Below are 25,820 nucleotides of genomic sequence, written 5' to 3' on the forward strand. Positions count from 1 at the left end.
CATTAACCTGGGAAGGGAGCCCATCTAGGAGAAGGAAAACTCTGATGGTAAACCTCCACTGCCTTGTGGGGTAACTTCAGGAGAAGAAAGGTCTAAGGAGTAAACCCTACACAAATCCAGAGTGGAGTCCCTAAGGCGGTTGGGTGGCACCTCTTTCTGGCAACTCCTGCATCCAAGCTGGTGCCAAACCTATTGTTCTGCTTTCCTTTGGACCCCATCAGCAAGGGGTCTGAGCAGCCCAGGACCTCCATACTCCCTGCCCAGGCTTGCACCCCAGGGAGGTCACTTTGGTGCTGCTATGCAGCGGCTTGACTTCACCCCGCGAAGCACACTCCATTGACTCTCAAGACAGATGCCAACAATATTCGTTAGAAAATGATCAGTGATAAATGAATAACATCATAGGCAAGATCAGAGGGGCCGATTTTGAAAGCCACTCTTTCCAGACCCTGTGGTTAGAAGTACAGTGGACGCTCAGGTTGCGAACGTGATCCGTGGGAGAGGCACATTCACAACCCGCAGTGTTCGCAACCCACAGCGCTGTTTCTGCGCACGCACGGCTCGTGATTCAGCGCTTTGGCGCTTCTGCACATGCACAAAGCACGATTTAGTGTTTCTGCACATGCGCGAGCACCGAAACATGGATGTAACCCGTTCCGGTACTTCCAGGTTCAGTGCGGTGCACAACCCGAAAACATGCAACCTGAAGTGTCTGTAACCCGAGGTATGACTGCAAAGGATTAAGCAAATCATCTAAGAACAATTTATTGTTGTGGTTTAGTTGTTTTGTCGTGTCCGACTCTTTGTGACCCCCTGGACCAGAGCATGCCAGGCCCTCCTGTCTTCCACTGCCTCCCTCATGCTGGTAGCTTCAAGAACACTGTCCCACCATCTCGTCCTCTGTCGTCCCCTTCTCCTTGTGCCCTCCATCTTTCCCAACATCAGGGTCTTTTCCAGGGAGTCTTCTCTTCTCCTGAGGTGGCCAAAGTCTTGGAGCTTCAGGATCTGTCCTTCCAGTGAGCACTCGGGGCTGATTTCCTTCAGAATGGAGAGGTTGGATCTTCTTGCAGTCCATGGGACTCTCAAGAGTCTCCTCCAGCACCAGAATTCAAAAGCATCCATTCTTTGGCGATCAGCCTTCTTGATGGTCCAGCTCTCACTTCCATACATCACTCCTGGGAAAACCATAGTTTTTACTATAGGACCTTTTAGAAGAATTTAGTTTATGAGAAATATCTTTGGTTGCCAGGTGAAAATGCTCCTCTTCAGCTAGACCTTGGGCTGATTAACACCCTGCATCCTTTTAAATGTGTTTGTGGGAAGGAGGAGAGCTTTTCTTTTGTTTTGACTCTTTTTATGATGTGTTTTGTGTTTTTATTTTGCACTTTTGTGCCCAGAGATCTTCGCATGGAGGGTGTGCTATTACTGAATAAATGCTAAAATTCCTTCCAGTAGCACCTTAAAGACCAACTAAGTTAGTTTTTGGTATGAGCTTTCGTGTGCATGCACACTTCTTCAGATACACAGTGTGCATGCACACGAAAGCTTATACCAAAAACTAACTTAGTTGGTCTTTAAGGTGCTACTGGAAGGAATTTTTTTATTTTGACTATGGCAGACCAACATGGCTACCTATCTACTACTGAATAAATGCTGTTGCTGCTATTTATTTATTCACTTTGTGTACATAATAACATAACCCAGCTCTGCAGTTTTAGGGTATTTTTTTTTTTTTTTTTGAGTTTAAAAACAGAAGAAAAGGGCGGGGATGAAACGGAACCCGCAAGCGCTACTTCCTTTCAGATCTATGTTCTATTACACAAAATGGCGGAAGCGCGCGGGTCTGCCATTTCGTAAGTTTAGGGTTGCTGGAGACCGGGCGCCTCATTGGCGGAGACGGAGCGGGGAGGCGGGGCCGCGGCCGTTCTTCCCGCTGAGGCGGCGGCGCGGCCTAGTCATGGTGCCGGTGCTCCCCGGCCTCTATCTGGGCGGCGGCGGCGGCCTGGGCCTCCCGGACGACGCGGCGCCGGGGGGGGCCTGGGCGCTGCTGGTGGTGGACTCGGAGGCGCCCGAGGCCGGGGCGGTGTCGGGGGCGGAGGCGGTGCTGCACGTGCCCGCCCTGGACCAGCCCGAGAGCGACCTCCTCAGCCACCTCGACGCCTGCGCGGGATTCCTCGGGCGCGCGCGGGAAAGGGGGGCGCGCGCCCTGGTCAGGTGGTGAGCGGGGCAGGGGGGGGCAGGGAGAATTAGGATTGCGGTCGTCGTTATTATTAGAGCGCTGCAGACTGGCAGGGGAACAATCAGAATTTATTATTATTATTGTTATTGTTATTGTTGTTATTGTTGTTATTATTATTATCATCAGAGCGCTGCACACGGGGCAGGGGAACAATAAGAATTAATAGAGCATTGCAGACTGGCAGGGGAACAATCAGAATTTATTATTATTATTATTGTTATTGTTGTTGTTGTTGTTATTATTATTATTATTATTATTACCAGAGCGCTGCACACGGGCAGGGGAACAATAAGAATTATTGTTATTGTTGTTGCTGTTATTATAATTATTAGAGCGCAGACTGGCAGGAGAATAACAACAATTATTATTATTATTATTAGAGCACCACAGACTGGCAGGGGAACAATACGAATTAATAAAGCATTGCAGACTGGCAGGGGAACAATAAGAATTTATTATTATTATTATTACTATTATTAAAGCATTGCAGACCCGCAGGGGAACAATCAGAATTTATTATTATTATTGTTATTATTAGAGCGCTGCAGACTGGCAGGGGAACAATAAGAATTATTGTTGTTGCTGTTATTATAATTATTAGAGCGCTGCAGACTGGCAGGGGAACAACAACAATTATTATTATTATTAGAGCACCACAGACTGGCAGGGGAACAATAAGAATTAATAGAGCATTGCAGACTGGCAGGGGAACAATAAGAATTTATTATTATTATTATTATTATTATTATTATTATTATTATTATTATTATAGGGCTGCAGACAGGCAGTGGAACAATAAGAATTTATTATCATTTATTAGAGCGCTGCAGACAGGCTAGGGAACAAGCAGAATTATTATTATTATTATTATTATTATTATTATTATTATTATTATTATTATCAGAGCGCTGCAGACTGGCAGCGGAACAATAAGAATTATTGTTATTGTTGTTGCTGTTATTATAATTATTAGAGCGCAGACTGGCAGGAAAACAACAGCAATTATTATTATTATTAGAGCACCACAGACTGGCAGGGGAACAATAATAATTAATAGAGCATTGCAGACTGGCAGGAGAACAACAACAATAACAATTATTATTATTAAGAGTGCTGCAAACTGGCAGTGGAACAATAAGAATTATTATTGTTGTTGCTATTATTATAATTATTAGAGTGTTGCAGACTAGCAGGAGAACAACAACAACAACTATTATTATTATTAGAGCACCGCAAACTGGCAGTGGAACAATAAGAATTATTATTATTATTATTAGAGCATTGCAGACTGGCAGTGGAACAATAAGAATTATTGTTGTTATTATTAGAGCGCTGCAGACTGGCAGTGGAACGATGATAATAATAATTCTATTTATTTATTTCAAACAGCATATAGTAATTATTATATAAGAAAATGATATTTCGCCCTATAAGACGCACTTTTTCCCCTCCAAAAATGAAGGGGAAATGTGGGTGCGTCCTATGGGGCGAATGCAGGCTTTCGCTGAAGCCTGGAGAGCGAGAGTGGTAGGTGCGCACCGACCCCTCTCGCTTTCCAGGCTTCGCGGATCTCTCCCCAAGCAGCGGGAGCCACTGCTGGGCTCCCACGGCTTGCAGAGAGCTGCCTGTTTGGGGGCTGGGGTCGGGGGAAGCTCGGGCTGCCCCAGCCCCGCGCCTGGGGGGAAAAAATATTTTTTCCCCCTTTATTTCCCCCCCAAAAAAACTAGGTGTGTCTTATGGGACGGTGCGTCCTATAGGGCGAAAAATACGGTAATATAGCAATTATTATAACAAGCAGCGCTAGGGCCCGGTTTCTGCTCCTAATTTGTGTGTGTGTGTGTGTGTGTGTGAACCCAGAGACATTTTTGACATTGTTCTGCCACATTTTGTTGTGAAAGGCAACTGCCCATCTTTCCTGTTCAGCCGAGAAATACTTTTTAACTTCTTCTCTCCCTGATGCTGAGAAATGCTTTTTACTTTTTCTGTGTCTCACGTTCCAACTGAAAAAAATACATAAAAATTATGTGGCCATCCTCACTTGACATCAAGGGTGCTGCCACACAAACAGGTTGGATATTGGCCAGATAGATAGATAGATAGATAGATAGATAGATAGATAGATAGATGTATCTATAAATTAGGGTGGTAATGACAACTGTCCAACAGATATTGAGAGAAATCAAGGGGTGCTTTTTTAGTTTTTAGTTTTTATTTTTAGCACAGCCCGCGATCGGATGCCTCCATGTCCAGCCAGAAGCCAAAGTACCGGAAAAGACGGGGTTTCTCTGGCCTTTTTTCTAACTCAGGTCTTATTACGTGTGACCTAGACATGCTGGTGCTCAAAACACAGATAACATTGAATCTTCAGTTTCTTCTGTCTCTCAGGGCATTAAAAGAAAAAAAAAAACACCACCTCCAGGAGAATCCGGAAATCACCTATACAGGCAATGAGACGCGACTGCAATGTGCTTTCTCTTTTCTCTCTTTCTCCCCCCGCAAATCCTTCCCTAGCATTAACTTTTGGCTGAACTTTCACTGTCTAATTTACCTTGCGCCCCGATGTGCTCCCAAATCTCAGCGTGTCCAACTCTTAGCCTGCACAGAAGGCGGAGCAGTCAAATAAATTTTTGTTGCTTCACTTATTACCTGTGTATATAATTTGCTTTCTGTGTTCTTTTTGATGAAGCTTGCAAAAGCCGCAGCAGGCTCCATCTGGGACAGTCAATTTGCTCTTCTGTGTGAGAGAGACGCAGGATGCCCGTTTGAAGATGGGCACGACCACCTGCCATTTCTGTCTGTTCTTGTACACTTCTTTTTTTAAAAGTGGCACCCTGCTTTTGATCAGTCTAGCCAACAATCAACAAAACATCATAGCCCTACCCTAAGATGTAGAATGTGTTCCCCACTTTCTCCATCAAGTCCTTTCTTTCTTTCTTTCTTTCTTTCTTTCTTTCTTTCTTTCTTTCTGGTTTTGTGTACTGATTATACTGGATGCTGGTGACAAATGACAGGAGATGGCCACTGTTAGAAATGTTTGGCTGTATGGGTGTTGGAGCAGGACCCTTATGCTTTTTCTTTTGTGTAGGAAGTACGGGGGGGGGGGGGAAACATTGTTCCTCGGTTCAGTATATCTGAAGGAGCGTCTCCACCCCCATCGTTCTGCCCGGACACTGAGGTCCAGCTCTGAGGGCCTTCTGGCAGTTCCCTCACTGCAAGAAGCCAAATTACAGGCAGAGGGCCTCCTTGGTAGTGGCACCGCCCTGTGGAACACCCTCCCACCAGATGTCAAAGAGAAAAACAACTACCAGACTTTTAGAAGTCATCTGAAGGCAGCTCTCTTTAGGGAAGCTTTTAATGTTTGATGCGTTACTGCATTTTAATATTTTGTTGGAAGCTGCCCAGAGTGGCTGGGGAAGCCCAACCAGATAGGTGGGGTATAAAATAATAATAATAATAATAATAATAATAATAATAATAATAATAATAATAGTATTGTTCATATAGAATTTCAACAACACTCTTGCTCTCTTGTTAGGACAGGAGCAGGATAATTTTCAGGGAGGTCATGTCTTTCAGGGGGGTGGGGTGGCAGCAGGTAATGAGGGATATTGTGAAACTAGAGTACAAAATACATTGTGCATCAAAGTGCACAAAGAGCACCTGGGGAAGGCTTGAGGCTCTGACTCTTGAGTATAGTATTTCCAAGGGAAAAGCTGTTGATACACAAGTATATCTTCCAAAGTTGTCATGAGAAATGTGTGTGCAGTGCTCTATTCCCTGAGTACAAGTGAATTGTAAGAAAGATGTTCTCTAGGGGAAAATGCAGTTTGAAGGGAATGAAGGATCTAGTTATTTTTTTTTGGGGGGGGTCCATTTTTTGTTGTGTGTGACTATATTTTATTGGGTGTCTCCTTGTTTTGTTTTGTTTTCAGTCAAGCTGGAGTCAGCCGGAGTGTTGCTGTTGTGACTGCCTATTTAATGAAAGCCAATAAACTCCCTTTTGAAGAGGCCTATGCCTTTGTCCAGGCCATCAAACCAGATGCCAAGTGCGTTTTTATTTGATAAAATTTGTTTTCCTTCCTTGTGAAGATTGGAATGTAATCAGAAGGCTTCCCTCCCCCCCCCCTTGTTACAGAATGAATGAAGGCTTCGAGTGGCAACTGAAACTCTATGAAAAAATGGGCTGTGAAGTCGATGTGACCAGTACTATTTACAAACAGTATCGTTTGCAAAAGGTTACAGAGAAATATCCTGGTAAGGAAATAGAAGTGCTTTTCTAATCTCTTAACATTGGGCTAGAAATGGCTACGTACAAATTCAGCTACTGTATTCACATTGGAACTGAACTTGCGCTGTTGAACTCTACTTGAATTGCCCCCCCCCCCTGGTTCTTCCACCTGGAATGGGTAATAACAAAACTCTGTAATAAATAGCACTCTTTTTCAAACATGAGTTGTATTATAGATAGACTAGTAAGCTTGAATTCTTAAAGCATGGATACATGTTACTGACTGCTGTTGGAAATCGCCCCCACCCCTGGCTATGAGCCTTGGTACATTGAATATTTGCCATGTAAGACCAGCTCCACCTCTCATTTTCCCTGCTCATTTCCCAACCTCTAGTTAAAATTCACTTCTGAGAAGAATTAAACGAAGACAAATAGCACAGTGAGAAAGTCAGACAGCACCTTCTTCGCTGTATACTTAGCTTTCCATATTTCTTTAGCTTTTTCTACCTGCTGGTGTTGAATTCTTCAGAGTCTTCAGTAGCTGGAGCTGTTGCTTGACAGGGGAGTGTAATTTGGAGCCACATTCCCAGTGAAGGGGAAATAATTCCCCCAGTTCAGCTTTCTGTCCCATGGATGCAGGAGTCCGCAATCTTAAGTTTGAGTTTGGTAGCTGGGAATTATTTCTAGTAGCCAGTGGGAATATATTTAAAGTATCCCTGAACACATGCAGAGTGTTTTTCTCTTTCCACTGTATGAGTGCAACCTGTCCTCCAAATAAAATTGCTGAGCTGTCCCTGCATGTCTCTAAATGAAACACTTCCCCCACCTCTATAGTACAGTGGACTCTCGGGTTGTGAACGTGATCCGTGCAGGATGCACGTTCGCAACCTGCAGCGTTTGCAACCTGTGCCTGCGCATGCGTGGGTTGCGATTTGGCGCTTATGCGCAAAGCGCGATTTAGCGCTTTTGCGCATGCGAGACTGCCAAAACCAGGAAGTAACCCGTTCCGATACTTCCGGGTTTCGGCAGTCCATAACCTGAAAAAACGCAACTTGAAGCGGCTGTAACCCGAGGTGTGACTGTACAGCATATACTTAAATAAGGAACACAGACATCCCCTTCCCAAAGTCAAATCTAGGTATTTCAAAATTCCCATCCAGTATCATCTCTATTCTGGGACCTTCACTCCCCCAGTTGGTTCTGAGGAAGTTGGTGCAACAAATCTTTTCCCTCTTGTCTGATGTGGGACATGGGGTGAGAGAGGCCAGCTAGAAATGCACTCAGCTGCAAAAGGCAGTTGTTGGGAGGAGCCCAGCGGTTTGATATCTTCTTCCGAGGAAACTTGCAGAAGCAGGATCTGCCAGTAGGTAGGCTGCAGAAAGCCTTCAACCTAGCTATACTATGACTAATCGAGCACACCTAAACTTGATCTCATTGGTGCAAGAGCAGAAATCAGTTTTCAGCAATCTTTCCTCCAGAAGAATCCACTCCTGGTTTTCTTTTGGCACATGCCAGCTTCCTTTCTCTGTAACAGCCCTGTTTTGGCTCCCCCCCCCACCTTTCTATTACTCAGTCATTTAGAAATTAGGTAAAGTGAATGGAGTTTTTGTAAAAATGTTCTAATTTCAGATGTTACTGATTACTGGTCTGTCTTAAGGTGTTTGTGTGTAAAGGTCTTAAGCTTTAGTGTGACAGTTTTGGGCTACAGTCTCATGTATTCCTTCTCCATTTTCAAGGCAAGTTGTACAAATGCCTCCTTTTCAGTTTTTTATTTTGTAATCAGACCTTGTGTGTGTACCAAATCTCAACAGTCTAAATTATGCGGAAGCACATTCACATTTTTATGTTCCTATGAATGAGGCCGATATGCGTAATTCTTTCTTTTCTTTTCTTTTCACATTATCAAGCTGCATAAGGGAACAGTTGAGGCAAGTCTCAATGGCATCCTCGGTTTAGAATTTTGTTATCGTTTTCAAGTTGGACTAAATCAAATATGAAGACCCAAAGAATGGGCTTTGCTTGCATTAAGAATAATAAAGTCACCGCTTCTTCTTCTCCTTCTCCTTCTCCTTCTCCTTCTCCTTCTCCTTCTCCTTCTCCTCTTCCTCTCTCTGTGTGTGTGTGTGTTTGTGTGTAAAGGAATCTTTCTTGGTCTCCTATCTTGCTGTCAGGACGGTGCTTTGTGCTACAGAAGAACTTAGGCACATGCACAGAGTGTTTGTGAAGCATTTTTCACAATGTAAAGGCTAAAAATCAAGCAGTCCATGTTCTGTAAGACATAAAGCTGGTTGGATTTGCAGAAATATGGATCCTCCACTTTCTAGTGCCTCTGCTCAGTGAAGAAAGTGAGGATCCTGTAAGCATATTTTATAAAACACAGTGTTTCAACTGGAATAGTATAATCTGTTAAAACCAATGAAAAGTCAAAAGTCGTGAGCTAGCTTTCGAGTTTCACAAAACTCTCCTTCAAGCTGGATGCTAAAAATGCTGATAACATCAAACAAAGTTAAAGGTTTGTGTGAGGGGAAACACTGTTGCAGGTAGGAAGTTTGGTGGAAGGCCCATTTGCAAGATGTGACAGTCTTCAGTGGCGCTCCAGAAGTTCTTCACAAATTTACCTAGATATTTGCTAATAAAAAGATTGCAACATTTCCCCTTCTGCTTGGCAGAGGCTTGTGAGCTGTAATTAATAATATTTATTAGTTATTTATATAGTATAATGTATAAATATGACACTTTGTAAGGCGGTATCTGCCCCAAGTGGCTTGCTTACAGCCTAGGAATATATTACAGTGGTACCTCGGGTTAAGTACTTAATTCGTTCCGGAGGTCCCTACTTAACCTGAAACTGTTCTTAACCTGAAGCACCACTTTAGCTAATGGGGCCTCCCACTTCTGTCGCGCTGCCGGAGCACAATTTCTGTTCTCATCCTGAAGCAAAGTTCTTAACCTGAAGCACTATTTCTGGGTTACCGGAGTCTGTAACCTGAAGCGTATGTAACCTGAGGTACCACTGTACTATGTGCTCAGTCTTTTTTTCATCATTAGCATGTCTCTTGGCTCCTGGTGCTTCACATGAGGAGTGGCAGTACAAAGCATGGCACTTTCTCAGGCACAGAAAAAGAGGCACACAGTGGCATGAACCAGCAACCCTCCCTATTTGGATGTAGACATGTTCTCATTATAATGAGCAACAAAAACGTAGTTGCAAATGTCTTCTTTTTTGTGCACGGCCAGCATAAGAACACACCTCAGTTTGGTCTTTCCAACAAGCATTTCTTAAAGTTAGGATCTGCCACCCCAGTTTTGTACATGGACTTAGATACTCGTGCTCAAGGTTAATCTGAGCTTAGGCTCCCTCTTCTGTTTTCCACATGGAACTCAGCTTTGCCTGTAAGTCAGGCATGGCCAAACCTGGCCCTCCAGCTGTTTTGGGACTACAATTCCCATCATCCCTGACCACTGGTCCTGTTAGCTAGGGATGATGGGAGTTGTAGTCCCAAAACAGCTGGAGGGCCAAGCTCAGCCATGCCTGCTGTAAGTCATCTCATTACTGCTCCATGGCAAGAAACTTAAAAGTATCCTACTGTCAATCAAAAGCGATGCTACCTTTTGTTACGGGAGAGCTCTCCCTCTTCTAGCCAGATTTGCAACCTTGATCAGTCTATGTGGGATCCTCCAGGATGGATTGTTCTTGCCCTAGCTAGTAGCTCCCCGTTCCTGTCTCCTCTGCTTGACTCCTTTCTTTTTGTCTGTCTATGTTCGTTATTTTTCTCAGATCTAGTCAGGAAGTTAAAGGGCGCACACAGGCTTATTCTCCCCTTTTAAGGCACACTTTCTGCTTTTCCCCATTTGGGGCAGGGGGTTCGAGGAAAACCTAGGTTGCTTGCTTGGGTATTGCACCATGTGGGTCTTGAAGGATCTTCGGAATCCTTGCGTACATTGCAGCCTATTCCCCTGGTTGTCCCCAGATAAAAAGTGGTATCCTGTTATCTGAGAGTCAGGTTGTCTGACCACCCAAAAATTTGTACTTGGCTGCTCCAAAAACCCCAGACTCTTGAATAACACTGAATCTTGGGATATTCACTCTTCCTTTGGAACAGGTAATTGGCACTTCAACTCTTGCATTTCTCTCTTTCACTTCAGTTTTCCTGATCTTGCTCTTTTTTTTTGCCCTCGGGTGGCGCCATTCACACTTCAAGCTTTCATTTCCCCCCTCCTAGGCCTCCATTGCAGCCTGCAAGATCCCTAGTGCCCCTTCTCTTCTCCTAAAATGCAATAATAATACTTTCCGCTTTCATCTCTCTCCATAGAAACCAGTGTGTTCAGATGTAATGTGTGATCAGGGACACATGTAGGCAGCAGAGGAAAAGGATGGAAACTGAGGTGCAGTAATAGGGGGAAGAACATGCAACATCTGCAACATGTGCTTTTGGGCCCAGGTGGTTGTGCCAAAGGTTTCACAGAAAACGTGGCTTTTTAGGGTGGATTTGAAGAAAGCAAGAGAGTGGGAGTATCACAGGCATTTTGACAGCTCTAGGCCAGGCATAGGCAAACCCAGCCCTCCAGATGTTTTGGGACTACAACTCCCATCATCCCTAGCTAACAGGACCAGTGATCAGGGATGATGGGAGTTGTAGTCCCAAAACATCTGGAGGGCCGAGTTTGCCTATTCCTGCTCTAGGAATTGGGCAGCAGTGGAGAAGGAGTGATCCAAAGGAGCAGAAGACTTGCCCCCCCCCCCGGCTCCTTTGGGAGGAAGGGAGGGATATAGATTCAATAAACTAAAACGAGACCTTTGGGCGACTGGTGGTGAAGTGAACAAGTTGTCATGGGTTTGAATGCGTCTGGATAGAAGAGTGGAGATGTAAGGGGCAAGGCTATTGATGGTTTTGAAGGCAGGGATGCAGGATCCAGGAGTGGATAGGAAGCGGGTGTAGGACTTTCTTAGATTACTGCCAGAGAGAGACAGAACTACATAAGTGCCGGCTTTCATAGTTTCAAAAAGAGGGATGGTTCCTGCTTTCCCCCCTAGTATGCTGTGGGGCAAACAGATCATTTGCACCAAGCACTAACTTAATTCATTTGCAAAGAGCTTCCTGGATAATCTACTTAAGATACGTACATAAGTTCTTAACCCGAGGTACCACTGTATTGCAAATAGGCTTCCACGATGCCCTTTATCATCAGCAGATTTCTCCTACTCCTTTTGTTTAACGTCCAGCCTGCTCAAAAGTTCCATGAAATGCAAAAGTTAGCGTACTGCTTTGGGACTTTGACGTGAATATAATAAAGGTATCATGGCACCTTGAACTTCCTAAAGGAAAAGTGGGCTATAAATGAATTACCATATTTTTGCTGTATAAGACTCACCTTTTCCCTCCTAAAAAGTAAGGGGAAATGTGTGTGGGTCTTATGGAGCGAGTGCAGGCTGCGCAGCTATCCCAGAAGCCAGAACAGCAAGAGGGATTGTTGCTTTCACTGCGCAGCGATCCCTCTTGCTGCTCTGGCTTCTGAGATTCAGAATTTTTTCCCCTTGTTTTCCTCCTGCAAAAACTAGGTGCGTCTTGTGGTCTGGTGCGTCTTACAGAGCGAAAAACACGGTAAATAAGTGAAGCAGGTACTGCTGCTTTTGTTTTAAAAATTTTTTAATGGATCAACATAGCTGATAGCATGTTTATGTGAAATTGGTTTTTGCAATGATCTCATAAAGTGAGAATAAATGCACATCTGAGTATAGGCTTTTTTAATGAAGGAAGGAGTCCTCTGTAGGCAGTTACAACCACAATAGTTCCTTTATGGTATTTATTGGGACAAAAGCTTTCTTTTTTAAAAAGCAGATTTTATTATAAAGTCCCCTGAACATTTTGCTTCAGGATAATATATAAATGCAGTAAACCAATTTATAGCACTGTACACAATACAAGCTTTTAATGTTTAATGATGACTGTCTGCAAGTTTATAAATGCACCGTTGCTTCTTCTTTTCAGAGCTACGAAATCTGCCGCGAGATGTCTTTGCAGTTGACCCAAACACTGTACAGCAAACTCCAAACACTGAGGTTCTGTACAGGTGTAGAAAGTGCAGGTATGGGGCTCCACAAATATATTTATTAGATTTATATCCTGCTCTGTCCTGTGACTTACAGCAGTTATTTTCAAATAGTAACACTTCTGTCCCCATGGATCTGGTCTGGGGAGCCGAAAAGGTGTCCCGTCTTGATTTACTTGGTTCACACAAATAAATGTAGTATTTGTGCTGCCTAATAAACGTTGTGGTGCAAGGGTCCTTGCCAAGGCTGTGTTTTGGCAAGCTTTTAGTAAAACCATATTTCTGTGGAACTTTTGAGTAATTTATTGTGTGGAAAAATATATCTCTTCTGACTTGTAGGGCACCTTATTCTGATAGGTAAAACTGACCATGTTCTTGCAAATTGCACAAGATGTGGTAAACTTGTTTTTGTGAGTGGGTGTCAAATTGAAGAAGATGGGAAGGTGATTTACTATTCTGCTGTACCAAAAAATGGGTGCAGATTAAAAAGTAGAATCAGGCAGAAAGGCCCCCACCTAATCATCTCTGCAATAAGCTAGGTTTCTATGCATTCACCCCATGAGGAAAGCATCCATCATTCACTTTCTACGTGCAGTTTGAAGTGACACTGTCCCAATACAGATTTACCCCTTTGTCTGCTTTTATGACAACTGGCTCAGTGTCCCAGATATACAGCAGCGAATAGATTATATATAAATAATACCTGAAAAATGGAGATGTTGGTCAGAATGTGTAAGGAAAGGGAAAGATTGCCCAGGGCTAAGGCTCTGTAGCAGAGCAAGAAAACAATTTGGTTTTAATTAACCCTCGTGGGCAATATATAATATAAAATAGAAGGGAACAGTGCTATAAACGTTTTGGAACTTAATGCGGCAGCAGAGCGAGCTTTCTGAAGGAGCCATGGTGATTTGGTGTCTCATTAGACTGCACAGCCATGAGATCTGCCTTGCTGGAGGTGAGAGTGGAAGTGTCAACTGAGATAACCTGCGGCTCTTAGCAGCTCATGTCCTTTGGCAGCGCTCCCTGGTTACTGCTGAGAGGCAGTGGCAAGCCTGCCAATTGCTTGATTTGGGGAGAATTCTGCAGATGGTGGCAGGAGAGACCCAATCCTTCATTCCCCCCCCCCCCTTGTAGCAGCCCTTTGCTATCTTGCAGGCAAACTGATAGCAGCTACATGAGAATTGGGTGTTGGGATGCGTATGACTTAAGTGACCCATTGAACAAAGATCTGGAGCCGATCTGAACGCATTTGATTGCACATGCCAACTTTAGTGTTCTTTGTGTCTGACCCGATTACAAGTTTGCTTGCTGGCCGACTTAAGATGTCATCTTGGCCTGTTGTCCTGATCCCCTGGCCTACCTGGCAGTAAGTCAGTGTGCCAAGTCCAAGTTCAAAATCCAAGGGTCAATCAGCACAAGCCACACCCAGAGTCAGAAATCCAAAGTCCAAAGGTCAGGAAAGGAGGTTCAGGGTCAATACAAGTAGCCAAGCCTAAAGTTCTGCAGTTAGAATACAGTCCAGCATCAAACCCAAAGTGCAGTCCTGTGAGGTCCAAGAGCACCCAAGTCAAGGTCCCTCAACATGGGCAATTCAACAGACACAGCACCTCACCTTTGCTGCCCTATGATACTATACCTGCTGACTGCAGCATCTGGGCTTGATAATAATAATAATAATAACAATAATAATAATAATAAAAAAATTTATTTATATCCCGCCCTCCCCAGCCAAAGCCGGGCTCAGGGCGGCTAACAACAATCAAATAAGCAAACAGTCAAATAGTCACAAAATCTAAAAATATTTCATTATAAAAATTAAAATCAAATTGATGGCAACCAATTAAGCAAAATTCTGTGCAGGTTGCCAGAGGAGGGGGTCAGGCTGCGCCCTGACCAAAGGCCTGGCGGAACAACTCTGTCTTGCAGGCCCTGCGGAAAGATGTCAGGTCCCGCAGGGCCCTAGTCTCTTGTGACAGAGCATTCCACCAGTTTGGAGCCGCAGCCGAGAAGGCCCTGGCTCTAGTTGAGGCCAGCCTAACCTCTCTGAGGCCTGGGACCTTGAGGGTGTTATTATTTGCAGACCGTAGGTTTCTCTGTGGGACATACCAGGAGAGGCGGTCCCGTAGATACGAGGGTCCTAGGCCGTATAGGGCTTTGAAGGTTAAAACCAGCACCTTAAACCTGATCCTGTACTCCACCGGGAGCCAGTGCAGCTGGTATAGCACCGGATGAATGTGATCCCGCAGCGAAGACCTCGTAAGGAGTCTCGCCGCGGCATTCTGCACCCGCTGGAGTTTCTGGGTCAGTCTCAAGGGCAGCCCCACCTAGAGCGAGTTACAATAATCCAGTCTGGTGGTGACCGTCGTGTGGATCACAGTGGCTAGGTCAGGGCGAGAGAGATAAGGAGCCAACTGCTTAGCTTGGCGGAGATGAAAAAATGCCGCCTTTGTTATAGCTGCAATCTGCGCCTCCATGGAAAGGGAGGCATGTGACGCTCACCTGCTCCCAGCCTACTCCATCTGAGGAATCACACACTTCCTCCCAGAACTAGCGAGCCCCACCTGGCCAGCTACGGAGCTGGGCTGTGGGCGCTTGCCTGCCTTAGCCTTCTGGAGCACCCTGCCTGCTGCTCCCGACACCTCAGAGCCTGCTGTGTACATGGAGACATCTGGTGATGGGTCCTGTTACTCTGGTTTCTGTTCACTGACCCCCATCCCCTCGCCCTCCTCTGCCCCCCTGTGAGTACTTCCTACACCAACATCTCCTTCCCCATCCCCAGCTTGCCCTGGTGTGTCCCAAGTCCTGGCCACACCTTTCGCTGGAATCCTCCTCCTCCTCCCTGTAGTCCTGATAATTCAGAGAACCTATTGGGACTGGCCTAGCAACATTCCCACACCTGTATAGGCGACGACTATTTCAGGTGTATCCAATTGACGTGTGAACGCTGATGTGCAGGTCCCTTTGGATGTGGAAGAAGGCAGAACAGGGCAGGGTGCTCAGCCGATGTGTGTAGAGGCCGGGAATGGAACCCCTGCGCAAAATGGTTGCTGCCTGAATATGTAATAGGGTTGTGGTATAGGATGTGGTTGCCTTCTGGTGTTGCTGTGCAAAGTGTGTATTCGTTTAAAAATGCAAGCAAAATGAAGATCCAATTCTAAACGATTGTTGTGGGCCTACCCAGTAGTCTTGGCCAGAAATGACCGCCCGGGTTAATTTATTGCAGGTTGCTTGCAAATGCCTTTTCCTTTGACCATATTGGAGATACATGGGAATTCCAATTAGGCTTCAGCAGTCAGATCAGGAGAGCTGCCTACGTAACCAAAATAACATCTTTAGAAGAATGGAAGAAGGATTTCATCCTAAATTCATGCATGGATTAAAGAACTTATGAAAGTGGCAATATGAAAACCTCTTAACGTGCGAAAGAATGTGTTTGCTTTATGATTAGGAACTCCCACAATGAATTTTTCTGTTGACTCCATATTATTTACTCACAGTTTCTTCCTCATATCTTATTGATGTGAAAGATAGTTTAGATACAGTATATTTTTGCTTTTGATTATATGTTTCTTTCATATGCTTTAATGAACAAAGATGACATTGCTTTCAGATACCTTTCCAAGTCATTCTGTTACCTTTGTTTCTGGACGACAGACGCCTGCTCTTTCGAAGTTCAAGCATCTTGTCTCATGATGAAGGCAAGGGACCTGCCGCTTTTGCTCATAAGAGGCTTTCAAGACCTGCCCCTTTTCACTATGATGACCAGTCTAGGTGTACTTCTTACTTCATTGAGCCTGTGCAGTGGATGGAACCTGCACTCTTAGGAGTCATGGATGGACAGGTGAGGGGAAACAATCACAGTTTGAATCTTTGGAAATCTTCAGCTAGTTAGCTAAGAAAACGTCAGCAAAGCAAGCAGTGAGCTGAAGGGGAACCTGAGCAAATACCGTGGAACCTCTGTTGTCGAACATTTCGGAAGCTGAACATTTCAGCTTTCAAACGCCGACAACCCGGAAGTGAATGCTTCCGTTTTCGAACACGCCTCGGAAGTCGAAGGGCTTTTGAGGCGCATTTCTCTATTCTCTCAATGGATTTTGCCAACCGGCAATTGCGCCTCAGTTGTCGAACGTTTCAGAAGTCGAACAGTCTTTCGGGACAGATTACATTTGACAACCATGGTTCCACTGTATTGAAAAGTGCAATGGAGCTGAGAAAATGATGGGCTTGTGGGGGATTTTATAGGACCTATGGATACTTGTCTGCATGTGTGAGTGTGCATTGTTTGCAATAAATAAAAATAATAAAATAATAATAATAATAATAATAATAATAATAATAATAATAATAATAATAATAATAATTTATTATTTGTACCCCGCCCATCTGACTGGGTTTCTCCAGCCACTCTGGGCAGCTTCCACAAAGACCAAAAATACACTAAGATGTCACACATTAAAAACTTCCCTGAACAGGGCTGCCTTAAGATGTCTTCTGAATGTCAGGTAGTTGTTTATCTCTTTGACATCTGATGGGAGGGCGTTCCACAGGGTGGGCGCCACTACCGAGAAGGCCCTCTGCCTGGTTCCCTGTAGCTTTGCTTCTCGCAATGAGGGAACCACCAGAAGGCCCTTGGCACTGGACCTCTGCGTCAGGGCAGAACGATGGGGGTGGAGAAGCTCCTTCAGGTATACTGGACTGAGGCCATTTAGGGCTTTCAAGGTCAACACCAGCACTTTGAATTGTGCTCGAAAATGTACTGGGAGCCAATGTAGGTCTTTTAAGACCAGTGTTATGTGGTCTCGGCGGCCACTCCCAGTCACCAGTCTATCTGCCGCATTCTGGATTAATTGCAGTTTCCGGATCACCTTCAAAGGTAGCCCCACGTAGAGCGCGTTGCAGTAGTCCAAGCGGGAGATAACTAGAGCATGCACCACTCTGGCAGGACAGTCCGCGGGCAGGGAGGGTCTCAGCCTGCGTACCAGATGGAGCAGAGAGAGTTTGGGTAACAGAACTTCAGATGCTGAGTAATGTGGCCAGAGGAGGCCAGATTTTATGTTGATTTGAACAAACCAGTCAAATCTTTAGAAGTTGGAGATCCATAGCGATAGTTAGTTTTGAAGTTTATCCTTTCCTGTAATTGGAGAGAAGATGGAGCATTAAGCGAGTTGTTTGTCTTGTTCTCTTGCAGCTTCTGTGCCCAAAATGTACATCAAAGCTGGGGTCCTTCCATTGGCAAGGTGAGCAATGTTCATGCGGCCATTGGGTGACCCCTGCCTTCCAAATTCACAAGAGTCGTGTGGATGAAGTAAAAGGACTGCTGCCCATGGGTACTGTAAAAAGGTGAACTTGGTTTGTACTTCCGCAGTCCAATCAGTGGCCTCGTTCCTGTTTAAAGGATTGTGTTTCCTATAGGTTTACAGCAAGTGATACGTACGACAGAACCAGTTGAACTACACGTCGAGTGTTTCCAGGAAAGCCATTTTGTACTAGAATACCTAGACTTCATGTGTCGTTTAAAAAAAGGAAAAAAGAAATAGGAACAGGCCCTAGGAGTAAGCCAGAGCTGGGGGCAAGATTAGGACTGTGGCATGTGGTAATGAGGGCATTAACTATTCTCTCTGCATCACGGTTCTGATGAAAATCTCACCTCCCTACTCTTCCTGTATGCTATGGTCCTGACTTTTATCAGCCTCCCCTGTCCCCATGCCTACGGTTTCTTCAAAACGAAACAAAGATGTGTGCAGTGCAATTTGTTGCTTGTCCCTAGCTTGTTCACTTGTTTTGTCAAGAAATTTTCCAAAATGTTCTGCATCCAGTGGGTTTACATAAACAAACCTGCTTGGTTTTAGCGTCCAAAAGACTATTAAGGAAAAGTAATTAGGGAGACACTGCAGCTGTTAGATTGTTATAAAATAGCGTTCTGAAATTTGATAGTTTTGGTGCAAAATATGATTGGATGTTTGGGAATACAGAACAGGAAGAGAACTTGTCGTGATGATACAGAAGTGCCAGCCACTGGATGCCTGATGTCTAATTATCACTTTCAACTGGATTGTAACTTGGAAAAGGACTATCAGAAAAACCGCTTTGCAAGTGTCTCTGGTGACTGTTGATTTATCAGCAATAAGTTATATGTTATGATTTCCTACATCATGAGGGTTTCTAACAATCTGTGGTGAAATGGATCCAAATTACAGGTAGCCAGCATTTGCTGAATCACTTGACTGACAAAAATTAGTATTGGTTTCTAGGTCATTTACTGAAAGGGTTTATAATCTTTTCCCAACAAGGTATTACGTGCTGTATGCAAATTGCATTTCGAAATTTAAAAAAAAAATACTGAAAACTTGGTGTGTGAGTTAATGGTAGGGGAGGGGAATTGGTAGGCTGTTACATTACAGAGATGCTCAGTTGTCGAGGCTAATTAAGAAAACAGCACTGTCTGCAGATCTAAAGCAAGATGACAGATACTAAATATGCTTTTGAAGTATATTTTCAATATCAGGGAGTTTTTAAGGGCTGGGCTGCTCACCTCAACTGATAGGGGACTTGCAACTTGCACATCTTGGAAGTACAAGTATTTGTTGATGTCTAAATATATGCACATTGCCTAATTTATGTATGTTTCATCCTTTTCCATGGGACATCCCCTTGAGCAAGTTTCAGGTTAATACACTTAAAAGGTTCCAGACATATTTCCATGTTTCCTTATTTTGCATATTCTGGTTTTTTTAAAAAAAGCAAAAGCTGAGATTTTAAAACAAAAGCTGAGATTCTTGTGAAATAGATTTTAGAATGAAATGTGACACGAATTAGGCCAAGGCATTGGGCAGCCATAAAATTGGAAGGGTTGGTAAAACTCTGGGATTGAAGAAGTTAACGCCAACACATGGGGGGGGGGGGCGGGGAGAGATTTAGTGGATGGATATGGGGTTTTTATTTTAGTGTATGGAGGGGGGCAAGAAGATGTTTAGTGAGGCAGATACTAGTTCAGGTAATATATTGGTCCAAAGGTTAGAAGAGGCAAATTCGTAATATAGCAGATCTTTCTTGGCTCAGAAATGTACAGTATTTGGGTTAACACAGAACACTTAAGCAAGCTAGAAATGTGTGTGTAGAGTCTGATTTTTGTTTTGCAGTTCCACAGTTAAACCCATTGAGGGTTTTTTCCTGGATAAAATGGGGGCCCCTCCCTCCATCACTAGAAGAGTTGTGTGTAAAATTCTGTAGCTGATGATAAGGGATTAAGATCAGGAGTGAATGTAATTGGATTAATTAAGACTTCGGAAGCAGGAAGAAGTAAAAACTTTGCACCCTGAAACCCAGCACATGGGAAGTCACACAAAATGTACAGTCGGCTTCATATTTGATATATATTTGAATATGAATTGTAATTTGACACTGAAAAAATGTGGCCGTTACTGGATTTTAGTAATTGGAAATTAATAAAAATTATTTACACCAAAAAATAAAGAAGAGTTGTGTGTAACATGAAAGCCCGTTTGCAAATTAAGAAACAGAAAAGGAAACATTGAGGTTCGACCTGCATTGGCATAGTAGAACTTTGCAAAATGCTGAAGCACACCTCATCCTGGTGTAAGAAGCTGCGCCGTGAAAACCAAACTCTGCTACAATCGGTTTTTGCTTTCACTGTTCTTGAGAAGTTCACTGAAGGAAAAGTTCAGGCCCCATGGCTTGCGCTGTGGTTACAGTGGTGCCCCGCAAGACAAATGCCTCGCAAGACAGAAAACTCGCTAATCCGCTAATCCGTTAATGGGCTTGCTTCGCAAGACGAAAAACCGCTAGACGAAGAGAATCACAGAACAGATTCTTTTCGTCTTGCGAGGCACCACTGTATAACACACCTGTGTTGCTCAGGAGAGCTAAAAGGCTTCCAGCTCTTGAACTTTGACCACGGCTATGAAATGACCATAGCCTCTTGGGTTTGCGGGGGATTTTTCAAGGTACTGTTCCCCATGTGTGTCCTCTTGCACAGTGATGTGTATAATAGTGCAACAATAAATCCACGGTTTGCGCTGGTGGAGTTTCTGACTGCTATATTGTTCAGACAACGCACAGAGAACTAGAATTTCTTACATTGTTAGAGTAGCGACAAATTGCTGGTCCAATAAAACATTCACTGATTAGTAATCAAATAACATTCAGTATTCACAATAAAGTCCCCTGTAATTGTGCTAGACATCTGGAAATTCTTTTATTCTCTCACCAGGAAATTACTGTGTCCTATATAAATACACATTTTATTGCATTTGCTGTATGCTTTCTTGATGTGAGTTTGCTGGCTCATTCTTGAAAGAAGCTTCTTCATTTATGCTGCTCTTATCTCAACCCAGTGCATGTCCTACATTGCAGCTCTGGGCTCCTTTAGGAGAAAGGATGGGATATAAGTTTAATTAATAATACTGTTTATTCAGAAGTAAAGTCTCACCAGGTTCAGTGGGATTTACTCCAAGTAATCATCTTTCTTGAGAGATTTTTGAAAACCAGCTAGCTTCAAGATTTCTCGACTGCAGCTTTTTCAAGGTTTCGTTTAATTTGTTTTTACGAGTTGATGGAAACAACCGTTTAAAAGCATGTTGGCTTAAATGAAGTCAAATAATAATAGAAAGCTGAATCAGTTGTCAGCAACGATTAGCTTTACGTTTCAAATGCTAATTTATTGTTTTGAGCTGTGTTGAAATGGACTTATGCATTGTTGAATAGAAAGTGGCATCTAGAGGTGGTTCGTAGTACTGCACTTTTTGGTTGGGTTGATAATGATTCTTAGTAAACGCTACTGTTTACTTTCGTCAAATAGAGCTGCACAAAACATAGCTGCCTATTATGTTCACTTTGTGGTTTTCCCACCCATTCATTATAAATTACTGGACAAATTTCGTAACCTAGGATGATTAATTTATGGTCAGTAGAATCGCCAGGCTGAATCAGAAAAGTATAGCTGTTTAGCCTGCAATTACAACCCTTTGTTGTTTCCTCTTTTTTTGAAAATGCAGGAAATGTTTCTGCCAACCATGTTGTCCTGTGTTTTCCCCATTCTTTTTCTTGTTGTATGTTGGAAGTTCATCTGCTGCAATTTACTCGCTAAAACCGAATATGGCTGCATTGGAATGCATGGAGGCTTTTCTCACACAAGTGGTGTTCTGCCTTCTGCACTTTGACACCTGTGTGACGTTTCCAGAGGTTAAACCTGGGACCATGCCTGTACACTTACTCCTTCATGCAACTTTCCTGCTGCTGGAGCATGCATGCCACTGCTGTGCCACGACCCACAATAACTCTTTTGAAAAACTGAAAAATTGCTTTTGACAGTAAAAGACAAAAACAGTGGGTCTTTTATTAAAAGAATAGTAATTGTGCCTACAAAGGTCCGTATCGTTAAAGCCATGGTTTTTCCAGTAGTGATGTATGGAAGCTGGACCATAAAGAAGGCTGATCGCCAAAGAATGGATGCTTTGAATTCTGGTGCTGGAGGAGACTCTTGAGAGTCCCATGGACTGCAAGAAGAACAAACCTCTCCATTCTTAAGGAAATCAGCCCTGAGTGCTCACTGGAAGGTCAGATCCTGAAGGCTCCAATACTTTGGCCACCTCATGAGAAGAGAAGACTCCCTGGAAAAGACCCTGATGTTGGGAAAGATGGAGGGCACAAGGAGAAGGGGATGACAGAGGATGAGATGGTTGGATAGTGTTCTCGAAGCTACCAGCTTGAGTTTGACTAAACTGTGGGAGGCAGTGGAAGACAGGAGTGCTTGTCACAAAGAGTCAGACACGACTAAACGACTAAACAACAACAAAACCACAATTGTGCCTACACAGACCTCTGGCCCATAGGCTTAGGTGATTCCCCAGGCCATGCCTTCCCTTCTTAGGTACCTTAGCAAGCTGGGATTGTGTCTTTTTGCCCCGTCACTGGGAACTGAGCTCCCCATCCAACATGCCACTGATTAGAGTGGAGTTCTTGTTATTAAATATACCAAGAAAGAAAGCACACCAAGAACTCAGGCCAATGTAAGTTTCAATAGTGGGAGTAGTCCCTACTCACAAATAAATAATCAGTTTTATCAAAAACTGATCCATTCAAAAGTATGTATTCTGACAAGGATTACAAACTCAAATAGAGATTACAAACGCAAACTCATAAAGATATGCATAACACGATAATTCGTTGCAGAATTAGAAATAAGAATTTATGAGTAGAGACAAGTTCATGTTGGTCCATAGTCAGATTCAATATGAAGATCTTAGTTTCAATCATTGAGCAGACGTCAGAAGTCAATTATGGATCAGAAACCAGGACAGGCCCTGTTTCGATGTATTCACCTTCATCAGCTGCAAGTATCAAATATTACATGATAGATTATCATGTCGAATCTGATTATGGACTAACTTGAACTTGTCTGTAACGAATTATTGTGTTATACATATCTTTATGAATTTGTAATCTCTATTTGAGTTTGTAATCCGGGTCAGAATACATACATTTGAATGGATCAGTTTTTGTTAAAATTGATTATTTGTGAGTAGGGACTACTCCCACTATTGAAACTCACATTGGCCTGAGTTCTTGGTGTGTTTTTTTCTTGGTATATATACTGATTAGAATGGATCAGCTGTCATGGAGTGATGGTTGGATGATGATAGAGAAGGAGAAGACTTGGGAAGAGGAAGTGCCGGAAGCTGAAGAGGTAACAGGACTTAGTGAGCAGGAAGAGTCTGTGGCTTAGAGAAGTCCAAAATCAGAGGCAGAAGCAGAGGTGGGGACAAGAGGCAGAGATGAGTCTGGCTGGGGAAGACGTACAAGTGTCTGCCCCTCCTGCTGCAACAAGCTCCACTCCTCTGGTCTCCCAGGACCAGAAAAGCATGTATGAAGAGGCAGAAGCAGAGATAGGTGGGTTAGCAGAGGCTCAGATTGCTTAGGGAGAAACCAGAGAAGGAGGAGATGATTAGGCAGCTGTGGGAAAGCAGGGACCTTCAGCCTCCACAATTTCCCCATAGGGGCAAGACCTACTGGGAAGAGCTGCTGTGCTCATTAGGCCTGGCTCCCCTGGTTTTTGCTAATAAAGAGTTAACTTCACATACTCCGTGTGATTTATTGCTGGTTGGCTCCCTGACATCAGCTGAGGAGTGGTGGTGATTTTGTTCCCAATTGCAGCATATGGGTTCAAATCTCCCTGTCCATTGAGCCACAGTGGGGATGAAAAACAGGCCCTTCTCCAGTTTTCAGCTGAACTGCACTGATTGAGGGTTTAGATTAGAAGGACCCAATTTTTATCCTGATATTAGCACATTGTGTTAGAAAATAACCTCCTATTCCCCAGCGGATCTGCATGGATCACCTGAGGAGGGGACTTGGCTGAGAAAGTGGCAGTACATGTGTGTAGTTGGGCAGGTGGTTGCACAGGGAAATCAACCACAACATTGCTAGTGCTTTAGCACATTGTGTGTGCAGATGCATAACCCTATACATTCACTCCTGTCTCTGACCTTCCAGCTGGCAATTCCAGAAACTCATTCCCTCCTTTTTCCAGTAGGATTGATGTGTGAAGATAAACTAATTCCACTAATTTTCTCTACTTACACCTATTTACTGGGGATCAGCTAACAGGCCTCTCATCACCAGCTTCCCCTCCGGTGTCCTGTTGGCTCCCTTCCAATTTTCCGATAGTGACAAATTGCATGTTGGAAGATCAGCAATTTCACATTTAAACTGTTTAGGAGCTCCTACGTGGATGTAATCCAGATCTACTGACTTGTTAATTTTTAGTTTGTCAGTTGACCCTACAGCTTACTCTCTTGTTATATCCATATGTCTCAGATCACCTACCTGTAGGAGGTTCTTCAGTAAAAAGTAGGTTCTTCTGTCGTGGTTTGCTACTTGTCCGAACGTTCCTCTGTGAAGACCAGTGGCAGAAAATTCATCTAGTTCTTTTGTAGTTTTACCTGTCCTCTCTTAACAACGCGGGTGGTGCTCTTGGGCTTGCCGATCAGAAGGTTGGTGGTTCGAATCCCCGTGACGGAGTGAGCACCCATTGCTCTGTCCCAGCTCCTGCCAACCTAGCAGTTCGAAAGCATGCCAGTGCAAGTAGATAAATAGGTACTGCTGTGGTGGGAAGGCAAATGGCATTTTCATGCACTCTGGTTTCCATCTCGGTCCTCCACTGCACCAGAAGCAGTTTAGTCATGCTGGCCACATGACCCGGAAAGCTGTCTGTGGACAAACGCCAGCTCCCTGAAAGCGAGATGAGCGCCGCAACCCCATAGTTGCTTTTGATGGACTTAACTGTCCAGGGGTCCTTTTCCTTTTACCTTACCTCTTAACAACCCTTCCTCACCTTTGTTCTGTAACAGTCTAGAAACAATCCTTGCGACTGATTTCCTGTTTCAGGTGTATTTAAGGAGGGTTGTGTTTTTTGACTTGTCCCACCCCTTCAGCAAAATTCTTGATTTGCATCCCTTATCTTCAGCCAGGATTTGTGCTCTCCTTTTGTTCTCATTTGGGCAAGAAGACTTTTTAAGTTCAAGGAAGCTTTCTTGCCTTTTATCGCTTCTTTGACTCTGCATGTGAACCTGAAACACACCGACATCCTCTTGGATGTCATGGTTCCCTTTCTAATCCGTGGAATGCATTCTGTCTGGGCTTATATTATTGAGGCTTTAGAAACTGCCTGAGCACACTGGAGAGATTTAACCTCGACGCTCTCTTTCAACAAATCCTCTTTGTCCTTTAGAAGTTCCCTCTTGAAATCAAATGTGAGAGTGCTGGACTTCCCGGGCAACATTCCACTTGAGACTCATAGGACTGTGGCTGCTCTTTCCGGTCAGTGTAACAACACTTAACATCTTGCACCAGGTTCTAGGTACCACTCAGGATTAAGCTCTTTGTTGGACCAAGGCACAGTCATTTATTGTATCAACAAATTTGGTCTGGACAGAAGCTTGCCCAGTTGATGGGAGGGTAGCTGAAATTGCCCATTATTGCTACAATACACTTTTTTGGGCCACTTCCCTGCTGTCTTCCTACATGTCAGTAATATATGGGCTATAGTATGCCGCAAAGACAGGCTCTGGCGGATTGAGTGGATTGCACCAATACTGACCAACCAACAATCAAGAAGGTGATCTCTGCATGTGCTGTAGAGGGGGCAGATGGGGCTCATCAACCTGGGAAGGCAGCCCTTCTAGGAGAAGGAAAACACTGATGCTGAATCTCCACTGCCTTGTAGGACATCACTGGGAGAAGAAAAAGCTAAGGAGTGAACCCTGCACAAATCTGGAGTCCCTA

The 25,820-nt window shown here is 43.9% G+C and overlaps 1 protein-coding gene and 1 long non-coding RNA gene across 3 annotated transcripts in view; one reads left to right on the top strand and one right to left on the bottom strand.

Moving 5' to 3' along the window:
• The first annotated feature begins 1,942 nt into the window (after positions 1–1,942).
• Positions 1,943–19,418, top strand: DUSP12 (dual specificity phosphatase 12). 2 transcript variants are annotated; one of them, XM_082206124.1, is made up of 6 exons: positions 1,943–2,217; positions 6,172–6,285; positions 6,375–6,493; positions 12,458–12,554; positions 16,173–16,359; positions 17,707–19,418. In XM_082206124.1, the coding sequence occupies exons 1-6, from the start codon at positions 1,958–1,960 to the stop codon at positions 17,860–17,862; spliced, it is 933 nt and encodes a 310-aa protein (XP_082062250.1). In that variant the 5' UTR covers positions 1,943–1,957; the 3' UTR covers positions 17,863–19,418. The 2 variants fall into 2 exon arrangements, with proteins under 2 accessions (XP_082062250.1, XP_082062251.1); XM_082206125.1 differs by having other exon boundaries at positions 1,943–2,214.
• Positions 4,447–25,820, bottom strand: part of LOC309522713 — a 149,227-nt gene continuing 127,853 nt past the window's right edge. Inside the window, exon 2 of the long non-coding RNA XR_014215163.1 lies at positions 4,447–5,120. This is a non-coding gene — a long non-coding RNA (uncharacterized lncRNA). The remainder of the gene's footprint in view (positions 5,121–25,820) is intronic.

This window comes from Podarcis vaucheri, assembly GCF_965113315.1.
Source record: "Podarcis vaucheri genome assembly, chromosome: 17".
Classification (NCBI taxonomy): Eukaryota; Metazoa; Chordata; class Lepidosauria; order Squamata; family Lacertidae; genus Podarcis; species Podarcis vaucheri.

Coding starts and splice junctions, on each gene's coding strand:
- DUSP12 (XM_082206124.1), top strand. CDS start 1,958: ATGGTGCCGGTGCTCCCCGGCCTCTATCTGGGCGGCGGCGGCGGCCTG. Junction 2,218..6,171: donor GCGCGCGCCCTGGTCAGGTG/GTGAGCGGGGCA, acceptor TTTTGTTTTCAG/TCAAGCTGGAGTCAGCCGGA. Junction 12,555..16,172: donor TACAGGTGTAGAAAGTGCAG/GTATGGGGCTCC, acceptor TCTGGACGACAG/ACGCCTGCTCTTTCGAAGTT.